At 38.1% G+C, this 12259-nt stretch overlaps 1 protein-coding gene across 6 annotated transcripts in view; it reads right to left on the bottom strand.

Moving 5' to 3' along the window:
• Positions 1–12259, bottom strand: part of CadN (neural cadherin) — a 1307274-nt gene that overhangs the window by 7368 nt on the left and 1287647 nt on the right. For all 6 annotated transcript variants that reach the window (XM_090383767.1, XM_090383766.1, XM_090383769.1 and 3 more), the window contains one exon: positions 9116–9361. In XM_090383767.1, the coding sequence (XP_090239893.1) occupies positions 9116–9361 (246 nt within the window). The remainder of the gene's footprint in view (positions 1–9115; positions 9362–12259) is intronic.

Raw genomic sequence — 12259 nt, 5'->3', positions numbered from 1 at the left:
AGTAAATAAATCGGTCAACTAGTGAGTGCCAGGCACTCAGGATAAAGGGTCACGAATGGTCGTTAGTGTAGTATCTCAAATAGAGCTTTATGGTAATTGAAAAAAGTTTTTAGTACCCCGGCTTGGCCTAAAACTGAGGAACTAACGAAAATGTTGTCTATTTGAGTCTTTCCAGTTGTTGTGAATGATAAGAGTGGGAGAAGCAACTCCGACTTCTTCCTGGAGAAGGGGGGGAAGAGACTGGCAAGACTCCGCGCAGGCACCTTCCCACCACCGCCACCTCAACACTGACTCTCTGAGCGCCTCCTTGTCGGGACAACTCCAGCTTTGAAAATTGTTAAAAATACTTCTTGTTGCAAAATTTATAAATGACCTTTATAGAATTATTAACTAACTATTTACCAACCTTTTTGTCACCAAAAGGAGAGTTACTTAGTACAAAGAAGCGTGCTATCGAAGTGCAATAAAACATTGGTTTTTTAATTTTAACACAAAAAGTAAATGACAGATTTGAATCGGAATAGTTTTCCCTTTATAAGCATCGAATAACGCATAATAGCTAATGTGATTTTTAAATTTTTAGCTCCATTAGCGATGGAAATAGAAGGGGGGGGAACACAAATTACCCACATTTTCCTGTCCGGCACCGCCATTTTTAATTAAAAAAATCGGCGTCTCCGTAGCCAGGTGGGAAGGAGCAACAGTGCGTAGCACACGTTTCTTGATTAGACCGGGGTTCGAGCCCGTCACCACCAAATACGGAGGATGTGGAAAAGTCAGCGAATGACCACCGCATATCCCGGAGCAATATGGCCTTAGTTGCTAATGCTCCTAAAAAAAAAAACCAAAAACAAAAAAAAAAAAAAATTAAAAAAATATTTTAAGATTATATTTTAAACCTACTTGTTGAACTCTTTCCAATGGCGTATAATAAGCTATAGGTTATTGAAAACATTTTTGCCCCTCCACATTTATCCCCCATTTCTCAAACAAATTTTTGTCAACAATGATCAATATAGCATTATATTGGCTCACATCATGTACAAACCCATGCAAAATTTCAAGTCAATAGGTTGAGTGGTTCCAGAGATACAATGCCGTGACAGATGGACAACCGAATGACATTATAAAGGGTCCTTCGTCAGACTACGGACAGTGAAAACAATTTCATAATAAAGTTTTTGTATAATATTCCAAATTTTTATTAAGTTCTCATCCGACACCCTGTGCCGACTTCTTTTCTTCCTCTTTGTGTGTCTCTTGCTGAATGACGTTTCCGAAGCAGCCATGAATCAACATATTTTGCTGGATCGAAGCGGGTGAGGCCTACAATTTTAAGAAACAGTAGTGTAGAAACTATTTTTGTCATCAACGAAGCTGTGGTTGGGCTGACGATCAGATTCATTTGTGAAAATCCTCGTTCACATTCACTCGATGAAATTGGTATCGTACTCAGAGCATACATCAAATGCTTCAATTCTTCCAAACCCATCTTTCCAATTAGGTATTCCTGAAATCCATGAATTGTATCTCTTTCATTTAACTGTAATTTTCTAACTTTATTTTCCCCAAATGCCAACAATTCATGTTTAGAAGGTGGTAGTAGTAGTAGTAGTGGCATGTGATGCAAGAAAGCAAGTGTATGAGCTTATGCAGCATCAACCAAAAAAAAAAAAAAAAAAAAAAACAAATCACACCATTCCCTCCAAATGCCTGTCCAGTTCCTCCTTAAATTTATTCAACCTATCAACTTTCACAATGACAGATGGAAGTTTGTTCCAGCAATTAACTACCCGCTGGCTAAAGGCAAATTTCCGCACATCTATTCTACATCTATGCTTTCTTAATTTGAATTTATGCCCCCTTAGGTTCGTAATCTGAACAAGTGGAAGGATCCCATCAGAATTCAGCGTGCTCAACCCATTCAAGGCCTTATACATCTCAATCAGATCACCGCGCAGGTGCCTGGTGTCCAGCCACTGCAATTTGCAGAACTTAAGCTTCTCTTTGTAAGAGGATCCCTTCATTCTGCTCACCAATCTTGTTGCCCTTCTCTGTACATGCTCAAGTAAATCTACATCCTTCCTAAAATGAGGCCTCCAGACCTGTAAGCAGTATTCAAGGCGTGGCCTGACCATTGCCTTATACAGAGGGGCAATCACCTCCTTTTCCCTGCTAGCAAAATTCCTATATATCATTGACAAAACCCCATGACCTGCCCTGGCAGCCTATCTGCATTGCTCAGAAAACTTCATATCTGACTGCACAATTACTCCCAGGTCTTTTTCATTTTCTACCATCTTAAGTGTAGAAACGTACCACACAGTTGGTACGTTTCTCTGGGGTTACTTCTACCCATATGCAGTACTTTGCATTTGTCAAGGTTTAATACCTTCGTTGTCCTCGTTTTCCTTCTCTTGTCATCGGTATTGTCACTAGTCCTTAAATTTGAATTTTTTCTTTTCTTTTCTTTTCTTTTTTTTTTTTTTTGAAACTGTCCGAAATGTCAGTGTCATTCGGATTCAGGTACTGTGACCATATAAACAGAGATAGGAAAAATGTACGGAAAAATGTGAATAACGCACTTCCGAGAAACAACGGATGATTATTTGTCCGGGTAAAAGTAAATCACGCTCTCCTAATTCTCGAATGGGGCGCTTACAGTTGATTCACAGCAGTGTGTAACCTACAGCCTGCCCAGAAAGTGAACTAAAACAACGTTTTAAATTTTGTTAATTATCAAAAAAATTTTCCCATTAAATATTTTGTTCAGTAAATGTAATTGTGTATTGTACTTAATAAAATTTTCGATTTTCAATTTTACTTTTACACACAACAAGATATGGAAAATGTAACACACTAAAGAAATCTAACTTTGAATCTTTTTTGAATATGGACCCTGTATGGGAAACGTTTGGACACCACTGCAGTAGAAGGTGGACCACAGCCCATTGGGAATACCTCTTGATCTGCTCACTGTTGACCAGCACGACTTCTCCATATTTGGGACAGGTGGTCGGATAGGTTTTACCAGGTACTACTTAGTTGCAGAATGGTAATCCCTTTAGCTCTATTAATTTGTGCAGCAGCACTAATTGCCTAAATTGCCCGAAGGCCAGAAAAGCGAACAGTGTGTACCGAGTTAATTCTCTCCCTAATCCGTTCGCTATATGAAAATTTTCTTCTCTCAATGGAAAGTATTTTAAATGTAACTTTCAAGGGGAATTCAAAATGATTCGCTATAAAAGGACTTCGTTAAACAGAGGTCCGACTGAGTAATTTAGAATTATAAAAATGGTTATACAGTTTTATGTAGAAAATATCTTAACAATAGACAGTGAAAAATGCAAATTTAGTTAAATAATTTTAAGCTTATTTGAATAGTAGGTAAACATGTGAAAAAAATTTACGGAATATTACAAATTTCGAAGTGCACTGCATTCAAATGTCAGACATCACTGTTAATAAAGGTGCCAGTACACTGTACCGTTCCAAAAAAAGCGCTGCTTATGTATCTCCCGGTGTTGGAAAAAAAGTATTACCAATCTTCAGTTTGAGCTGTTCACACAATTTGTTTAATCTCTCTCTCTCTATTGTTGTTCTTTTCATTTTTTCCAGATCTTCTTACGACTTTATTATCTTCGCCCTGTCCAACGCTTCAGTTCAGGTCTCTCATCAAAAATATTTCTCTAGAGCTCGGTATTTCTTCCATGATTTCTCTCAGTTCTATCCAAACCTTCTTTACACTCTGTGGGGAGTGTCATTGGTAGGTGCATATACTCCAACAATCGTGATTCATCTTCCATATATCTTGAATTGCACAGTTAATCTGTTCATTAATAATGTCGTAGAGGATAAATATACAATAGGTAAGGTTATGTTTATGGTCCTTTACTTTCCAGTTATTTTCCTGAAAACTTTGGCGACTATTACTTTTTTGAACAAACTGCACAGCTATGCTGAAGTTTAACCATGCTGAAGTACCAGTACCAACTGTTAAAGGTAGTGGTTTCTGGTCTGGCAGACTGACCCCCCCCCCCCAACCCCCGGTTCTGCTTGTTATACAGTAGTTACAGATGTAACTGTTTACATTTTTTTTTAATGAAAATTTTTAATTTAAAATTGTGTTTTTTGCAGCAGAACAAAACTTATATTGAAAAAAAAGCCAAAAGCATTATAAATATGAAATTTCAGTCACTTCCATTTTAAAGTTTATAAAAAACTTTTGATAACCGAGACAAGAAACCATTAGTCACAAGATGGTATGAGAGGAAATTAGTAGCATTTCATCTCATCTTTCATAAACATTGAAAACTAAAATAAGTATATATAGTTAGAAAGTTAGTGGAACAATCATTAATCTTCAATCAGCAATTCATTTGTAATATAAGTAATTTGCTGTTAGGTTCATCAGACCAATTCCTTCACTGTTTGTTTGTTTGTTATTTGGTTTTTAGGAGCATTAGCAACTAAGGCCATATTGCTCTGGGGATATGCAGTGGTCCGGATGCAAAATATAATTTTGATATCATATACTTGGATTTCAGGAAAGCTTTTGATACTGTTGCACATGGAAGACTGCTGTACAAATTGGAGTGATATGGCATTAAGGGCAAGTTGCCGCAATGGATAAAGGGATGGTTGAGTGGAGACTGCAGAGAGTGATAATAAACGGACACTGCTCTACGTGGATTAATGTTATTAGTGGAGTCCCACAGGGTTCAGTGCTGGGCCCATTGCTATTTTGTGTATTTATCAATGAAGGTATATCCGGCTTAATGTTCAAGTTTGCAGATGATACAGAGGTTGGCAGGGTTGTTAATGACACTAAAGACAGTATGCTACTGCAACAGGATCTATAAAAGTTTGGCAGATGGGCTGAGAAGTGGTAACTGCAAAGTACTGTATATGGGTAGCAGTAACCCAAGAGAAATGCACCAACTGCATGCTACTATACTCAGGGAGGTGGAGAATGAAAAAGACCTGAGGGTAATCGTGCAGTCAGATATGAAGTTCTCTGAGCAGTGCTGACAGCTGCCAGAGCAGGTTGTGGAGTTTTGCTAGCAGAGACAAGGAGGTTGATTATACCTTTGTATAAGCAATGGTCAAGCCACACTGTGAGTACTGCGTATTGGTCTGGAGGCCTAATTTTAGGAAGGATGTAGAGTTGCTAGAATGAGTACAGAGAAGGGCAACAAGATTAGTGAGAGGAACAGAGGGGTGCTCTTACCAAGAGAGGCTTAAATTCTGCAAGTTGCAGCATCTGGAGACTAGGCACCTGCGAGGTGATCTGATTGAGGTGTATCTGATAAGGCTTTGAATGGGTTGAGCAAGTTCAATGCTGATGGGATACTTCCGCTTGCTCAGATTAAGAATCTGAGGGGGCACTGATTCAAATTGAGGAAAGACAGTTGCAGAATAGATGTGCCATGAACATGTGACTTGGGGCCCCGACAAATGGGATACAGTTCTGTTCTCTGATCGGTCTCATTTTAGCTTGTAAACAGATTCTAGCTGTTATTTCATCTGGTGACAACGAGGAATGTGGTACCATCCCTCTAACATCAGAGAAACGGGACACTTACGGTGTTCTCATGTGTGACGGAATAATGATCAATGGCCATACTGATAAATGTTTTTGATAGAGGTACAGTAACTGCGCAGAGTTACTGAGAACAAATCCTCGAACCCTATGTGCTACTTTTTAGGGATACGGTTAGCCCAGATTTTCTTTTCATGTATGACAATGCCGCTGCACATAGAGTTCAAGTGGTGTAGGAATGTCTTGAAACTGAAGATATCCAAAAACTGCTGTGGCCAGCACAATCGGCAGACTTAAATCTGATCAAACATGTGTCGGACACAGACTTCCATCTACTGTTGTGGAAGTTGATAGTTAAATAAATTTAAGGCTGAACTAGACAAGCATTTGGAGCGATTGGATGGGTGAAATGGGGAGGTTTTTGTTTTTTTTTATAGCTGATTCTGTATAAACTTGTTTTCTTGCATCATATGCCTCAACTAATGCTAATGTGTTGAGGCAGCAATCATATTAAGAGAACCAATGAGAGGAAGAAATGCTAATGCTGAGCTAAGAAATTCAAAGTAACTGGAACGGTCTACTTGGACTTACCATCACTCCTTGATTAACGTGTAAATTCAAGAAATGTAATGTGTTAAAAGAAGAAAACAGTTGATTATTGTTCTCTATATAAAACAAATACAGTGGAAACTATTTTATCTGTGGCATAAACCTCCATAACTCAACTTTGCTTTTACAGAATTAATGCAAGCAGTTTTATCTGTCATTCAGATCGTTAGCATGCAGTTTATGCTTAACACTGCCCCTGCTTTTTATTTTATGTCATTTGAATAATATCCTAAATGCAATGAGTACAATAAGAAACTGTACAGGGAAATAGAGTGGGCCAGTAAATCAGAGAGTCTTATAATGGGAGATTTTAATTTCCCAGATATTGACTGGAATTTGGGGGCTGGTCACTCGCACACTAGCAAGGCTTTTGTGGATTTATTAGATGATTGTTTTCTACATCAGAATGTTCAGGAGGCAACTAGAGGGAAGAATACTCTTGATTTGATTATCAGCAGTGATTCTACATGCATTAAGAATCTGCAGATAAATGAACCACTAGGTGGCAGTGATCACAGTGTGCTGAAGTGGGATTTACTCAAAGAGGTAACTACCATTAGGGGTAAAGGGAAGGGTTATTGCTTTCGTAAAGGTGACTACAGTGGACTGAGACAGTATTTAAATTCTATACAGTGGGACCGACTGATGATGTTACCAACAGCAAATACAAAATGGGAAGCATTCAAAGAACTTATCTTGGAAGCTACTAGGCTTTACATACCAACTAAGAAATATTGTTCAAGGTTTAGGCCTAAATGGATGTCAGATGAACTGATGAGGCATATAGCAGAGAAGACACATGCATGGGATACATACAAATTAACACATGACACAGAAGCCTATGATAGATACAAGTTGATCTGTAACCAAGTTACAAAGGAGGTTAGGCAGATTACGAGAAATCTTTGGCAAGGGATGCAAAGAAAAACAGCAAAGAGTTCTTTACTTATGTAAACTCTAGAAAGAAGGGGATGAATCAGATTGGTCCACGTGATATCGATGGGTCAACTGTTGATGATCCTGCTCAGGTAGCTAAATGAATATTTTGCATCGACATTCACACATGAGGAGTTATTTAGCGAGGGGAAAGCCAGAGGTGTATTCAACTCTAGCAGTAAGCTAGAGAATCTTGTAATAACTGAGAGTAAAGTGGAGGAGAAATTGTTGAAGATAAACACAAGAAAGGCACCCAGGGTGGATGGGATCTATCCAGTTATATTAAAGGAGGCAGCAGAGGAAGTAAGCAAACCCTCAGCCATAATTATGAGAGCTTCCTTAGACTCAGGGGAGGTACCCACAGACTGGAGATGTGCAAATGTCACCCCAATTCACAAAGGAGGATCAAAGGCTGACAAAAGTAATTATAGACCTGTGAGTTTAACTTCTGTTCCAGGAAAATTAATGGAGGCACTAGTTAAAGAAGCACTGCAGGATCATTTAGACAAGACTTCAGTTATAGCTAGACACAGCATGGTTTTGTTAAGGGGAAGTCTTGCCTGACCAGTTTGATTGGATACTATGATGCAGTCACAAAGGAACTGGATGCAGGGAATAACTTTGATATTATATACTTGGATCTTAGAAAGGCTTTTGATACTGTTGCACATGGAAGGCTGCTGCACAAATTGGAGCAGTGTGACATTGGAGGCAAATTGCTGCTGTGGATAAAGGGGTGGCTGAGGGGGAGAAGACAGAGAGTAATCAATGGACAGTGCTCGTCGTGGACTAATGTTATTAGTGGAGTCCCTCAGGGCTCAGTGTTGGGTCCATTATTGTTTTCTGTATTTATAAATGATATTGATGATGGTATATCAAGCTTAATGTCGAAGTTTGCAGACGACACAAAGGTAGGCAGGGTTGTCAAGGACACTACTGACACTATGCTGCTGCAACAGGATCTGGAAAGGTTGAGCAGATGGGCTGAGAGGTGGCAAATGAAGTTTAACATTGACAAATGTAAAGTACTAGACATGGGAAACAGCAAGCCCAGAGCAACGTATCAACTCTGTGGTACTACACTGACAGTGGTAGAGAATGAAAGGGACCTGGGGGTGGTTGTGCAGGCAGATATGAAGTTCTCTGAGCAGTGCAGACGGGCTGCAAGAGTAGCTCATGGTGTATTGTCAATGATATATAGGAATTTTTCTAGCAGGGATAAGGAGGTGATTATTCCCTTGTATAAGGCAATGGTCAGGCCACACCTAGAGTACTGTATACAGGTCTGGAGGCCTCATTTCAAGAAGGATGTAGAGCTGCTTGAACGAGTACAGAGAAGGGCAACAAGATTAGTGAATGGAACAAAGGGATGCTCTTACGAAGAAAGGCTTAAGTTTTGCAAATTACAGTGTCTGGAGAATAGGCACCAGCGAGGTGATCTGATAGAGGTGTATAAAGCCTTGAATGGTTTGAGCATGCTCCATGCTGATGGGATTCTTCCTCTCTCTCAGAATAATCACCTGAGAGGGCATAAATTCAAATTGAGGAAAGACAGATATAGGATAGACGTGCGGAAATTTGCCTTTAGCCAGCAGGTGGTTGGTTGGTTGGTTGGTGGAACAGACTTCCATCCCTTGTCGTGGAGGTTGATAGCCTAAATAAGTTTAAGGCTCAGCTGGACAGGTATTTTGAACGAACAGAGGGGTGAAGTGGAAGTGGTGTTTTTTTTTTTTTTTTTTTTTTTTGCTGATGCTGCATAAGCTTGCTTTCTTGCATCAAATGCCTCTACTAATGCTAATGCGATGTAGTGGAGTTACATGACAGAGCAGTATGTTTAGTACCACAATATGTTTATATTGTAGTACTAATTTGTTTGCAAAATGATGTAAAGCTAGTGTCTGTATAAAGAAAATTTAATAGAAGGAAGAGATGTAATGGATGATAAAACTCCAGTGGTTGGAGGCCTCTCGTCCATATAAAACATCAGGTTTCTATTGTATCTTATATTTAAAGTATCATGTAACTTACGTTGTCGTTGTCTAGGTTCTTTCATTGAGGGCTTTTCAGGCCCTGGTTTAGCACCAATAGGAGTCCCTGTAGAATCTATAGGGATGCGTAATGGAGTAATATCATAGGCATTCATGTCATCTTCACCTCCCCCTTCATCATCATAGCTAATTATATTTTCTCTAACATCATCATCCACATCACCATGGCCATATTTTTGATCAGGTCGTCTACTTCTTGTGTAAGCTACAATCACCAGTACTAGAACTAAGAGAAGGAAATAAAAAAAGGATGAGAGTGACATAATAAAATTTATATAGGTCAATTTAGAAGTGAAGTCCACTGGAATTATTTGTCAGTTTTATATTACTAAATGCCTAACTAATTACTATCATATATCATTAAGCTTAGAAATGTGATTTAGGAATTCTCAAGATTAACTGTAATCTTTTCTAACAATTTTACATATTTATTTTAAGCCAATATAAAAGTTATATGATGATTTCACCTTTTTGAGAGGGAAAATGTTACCAAAGGGGGAATTATGCTTAGAACAGCTATATTCTAACTTTTTAGTTGAAGAATATCCCCAAGATGGGGATATGTTTGATCAAGTTCTGATATATTATGATAGTTTGCAATAAAATACATAATAATATGCTATAAGAATGAAATCTAAATTTGTCATGAAACATAATAATTTTCAAAATGCTTATCAAATTAAGCTTTGGAAAATATATTATCTCTATACTATAAAGTATGTAAGGGCAAAGGCCTGATGCTACGAGGTAGAATGACTAATATGTAGAATGACTAATATGCAAACACATCATTTTAACATAGCTATCTACCAAAGTATTTAGCTATGTTAAATTAATTAATTAATTTAACTACTTTGGTAGATAGCTATGTTAAAATGATGCATTTGCACTAACCTACCTACATATTATCTCTATACTTGGTTTAAACTAATGTAAAAGTTACATGATGGCTGAGAAACTTATTGCTACAGTGAGTTTCGATATGAGTATATATATTTCTTTATCTTTCATTGTTTTTGGTTATTCTATATGAAAACTGTCAGGCAAAAACTTCAAGATAAAATAAATGATGTAGGGTTTCCTTTGCTAATTTTTCTTTAACCAGTTAATAAAGATAATCCAAATGGTGAAAGTGACAACCAATCACATATTTATTATTAACACTTCACTTTAGGCAAAAGAAAAATTCTTATTTAAGTTTTTTTTTTCTCTTTTTCTTCTATAGAAAGACTCTCTAAGACTGGGAATCATAACAAAATTTGAAGCAAAACTAACCAATCTACTATTAAATCCTTTATGGCATGTTTATATAGAAATATATATTATAATATAGCCTCAGTATTGATCTCCACCTGCATAATGAGCAATGCCATTCATGTTTCTATTACACACAGACATGCTAGGCAAAAAATTTTGATATTAATGAAGGTATATCAGGCTTAGTGTCGAAGTTTGCAGATGATACAAAGGTTGGCAGGGTTGTTAATGGCAGGGTGCTACTGCAACAGGATCTAGATAATTTGGGTAGATGGGCTAAGAAGTGGCAAGTGAAGTTTAACCTTGACAAATGCCAAGTACTGAATATGGGTAGAAGTAACCCGAGAGAAAAGTACCAACTGTGTGGTACCACACTTAAGGTTTTTTTTTTTTTTTTTTGATTTGGTAGTTGTTGGCGCATCGGCTTCTGTGGCCATATTGCACCTCCCAAGGTTTTTGCAGTACTTTGATCCAAGCCCGAGGCGGGAATCGAACCCGCGACCTTTGGGTTGCCGGGCAGGTACTTTACCCACTCGGCTAGCCCGGTCGGCCACACTTAAGGTGGTAGAAAATGAAAAATACCTGCGAGTAATTGTGCAGTCAGATATGAAGTTTTCTGAGCAATGCAGACAGGCTGCCAGGGCAGGTCATGGGGTTTTGTCAATGATATATAGGAATTTTGCTAGCAGGGAGAAGGAGGTGATTGTCCCTCTGTATAAGGCAATGGTCAGGCTGCGCCTTGAGTACTGCGTACAGGTCTGGAGGCCTCATTTTAGGAAGGATGTAGATTTGCTTGAGCGTGCACAGAGAAGGGCAACAAGATTGGTGAGGGGAATGAAGGGATCCTCTTACCAAGAGAGGCTTAAGTTCTGCAAATTGCAGTGGCTGGAGACTAGGCACCTGCATGGTGATCTGACTGAGGTGTATAAGGCCTTGAATGGGTTGAGCACGCTGAATTCTGATGGGATCCTTCCACTTGTTCAGATTACGAACCTAAGGGGACTTAAATTCAAATTAAGAATAGACAGATGTAGTATGGAAATTTGCCTTTAGCGAGCGGGTGGTTAATTGCTGGAACAAACTTCCATCTGTCGTTGTGGAAGTTGATAGGTTGAATAAATTTAAGGAGGAACTGGACAGCCATTTGGAGGGAATGGTGTGATTTTTTTTTTTTTTTTGGCTGATGCTGCATATGCTCATACACTTGCTTTCTTGCATCACATGCCACTACTACTACTATTAGTCACGTGCAGTTTTTAAAGCATAAATAGATTGAACATGTGTATTATGGTTATTTAAAAGGTTAACCCATTTTCTCTATTTATGTGTATACCACCTGTGATCGAAGAAGCAAGGGTTCTTCAGTCAGCTGAAAGATGGGAGCACAGAAAAGATGTCAGTGAGTAGCAAAAAAGGAGTGATAGCATTTGGCTGTGCAAACAATATTGTTTTAAAGAAGTAGATGAATCTGCTGGTGTTTCTGAAAGAACAGTAACAAGAATTTTTAAAGAATGGTGTGTGTTGAAATCAACCAGAATTCAGCAGCAAAATTGTGGATTTTTTTTTTTTTTTATTCTTTAATAAGAAATTAGTCTTTAATGAATTTAAAAAAAAATTCCAATTTTAACACTGTCTGATTATTTTTTGCAAAAAGAAAAAGACAGTTAAAAATAGTACTTTTTCATAGAGAACCTCTAGTATGATGGTTAGATGGAGAAGGGGTTAAATCAATCCAAAAGGATAGATTCTCCATTGTAAATCCAGAGAGTTGGTGGCTATGCAAGTGAAGAATCTATTTATCAGCATCCCATATCTTGTCAGAAATAGCTCTGAGTATGCTAAGATATTTTCAAGAAGACAGTTCTGA

This window comes from Mastigoproctus giganteus, chromosome 10 (assembly GCF_048544385.1).
Source record: "Mastigoproctus giganteus isolate SK-2022 chromosome 10, ASM4854438v1, whole genome shotgun sequence".
NCBI classification, from domain to species: Eukaryota; Metazoa; Arthropoda; class Arachnida; order Uropygi; family Thelyphonidae; genus Mastigoproctus; species Mastigoproctus giganteus.
The sequence above is the reverse complement of the archived record's forward strand: the minus strand, read 5'-3'. Positions and strand labels throughout refer to the sequence as shown.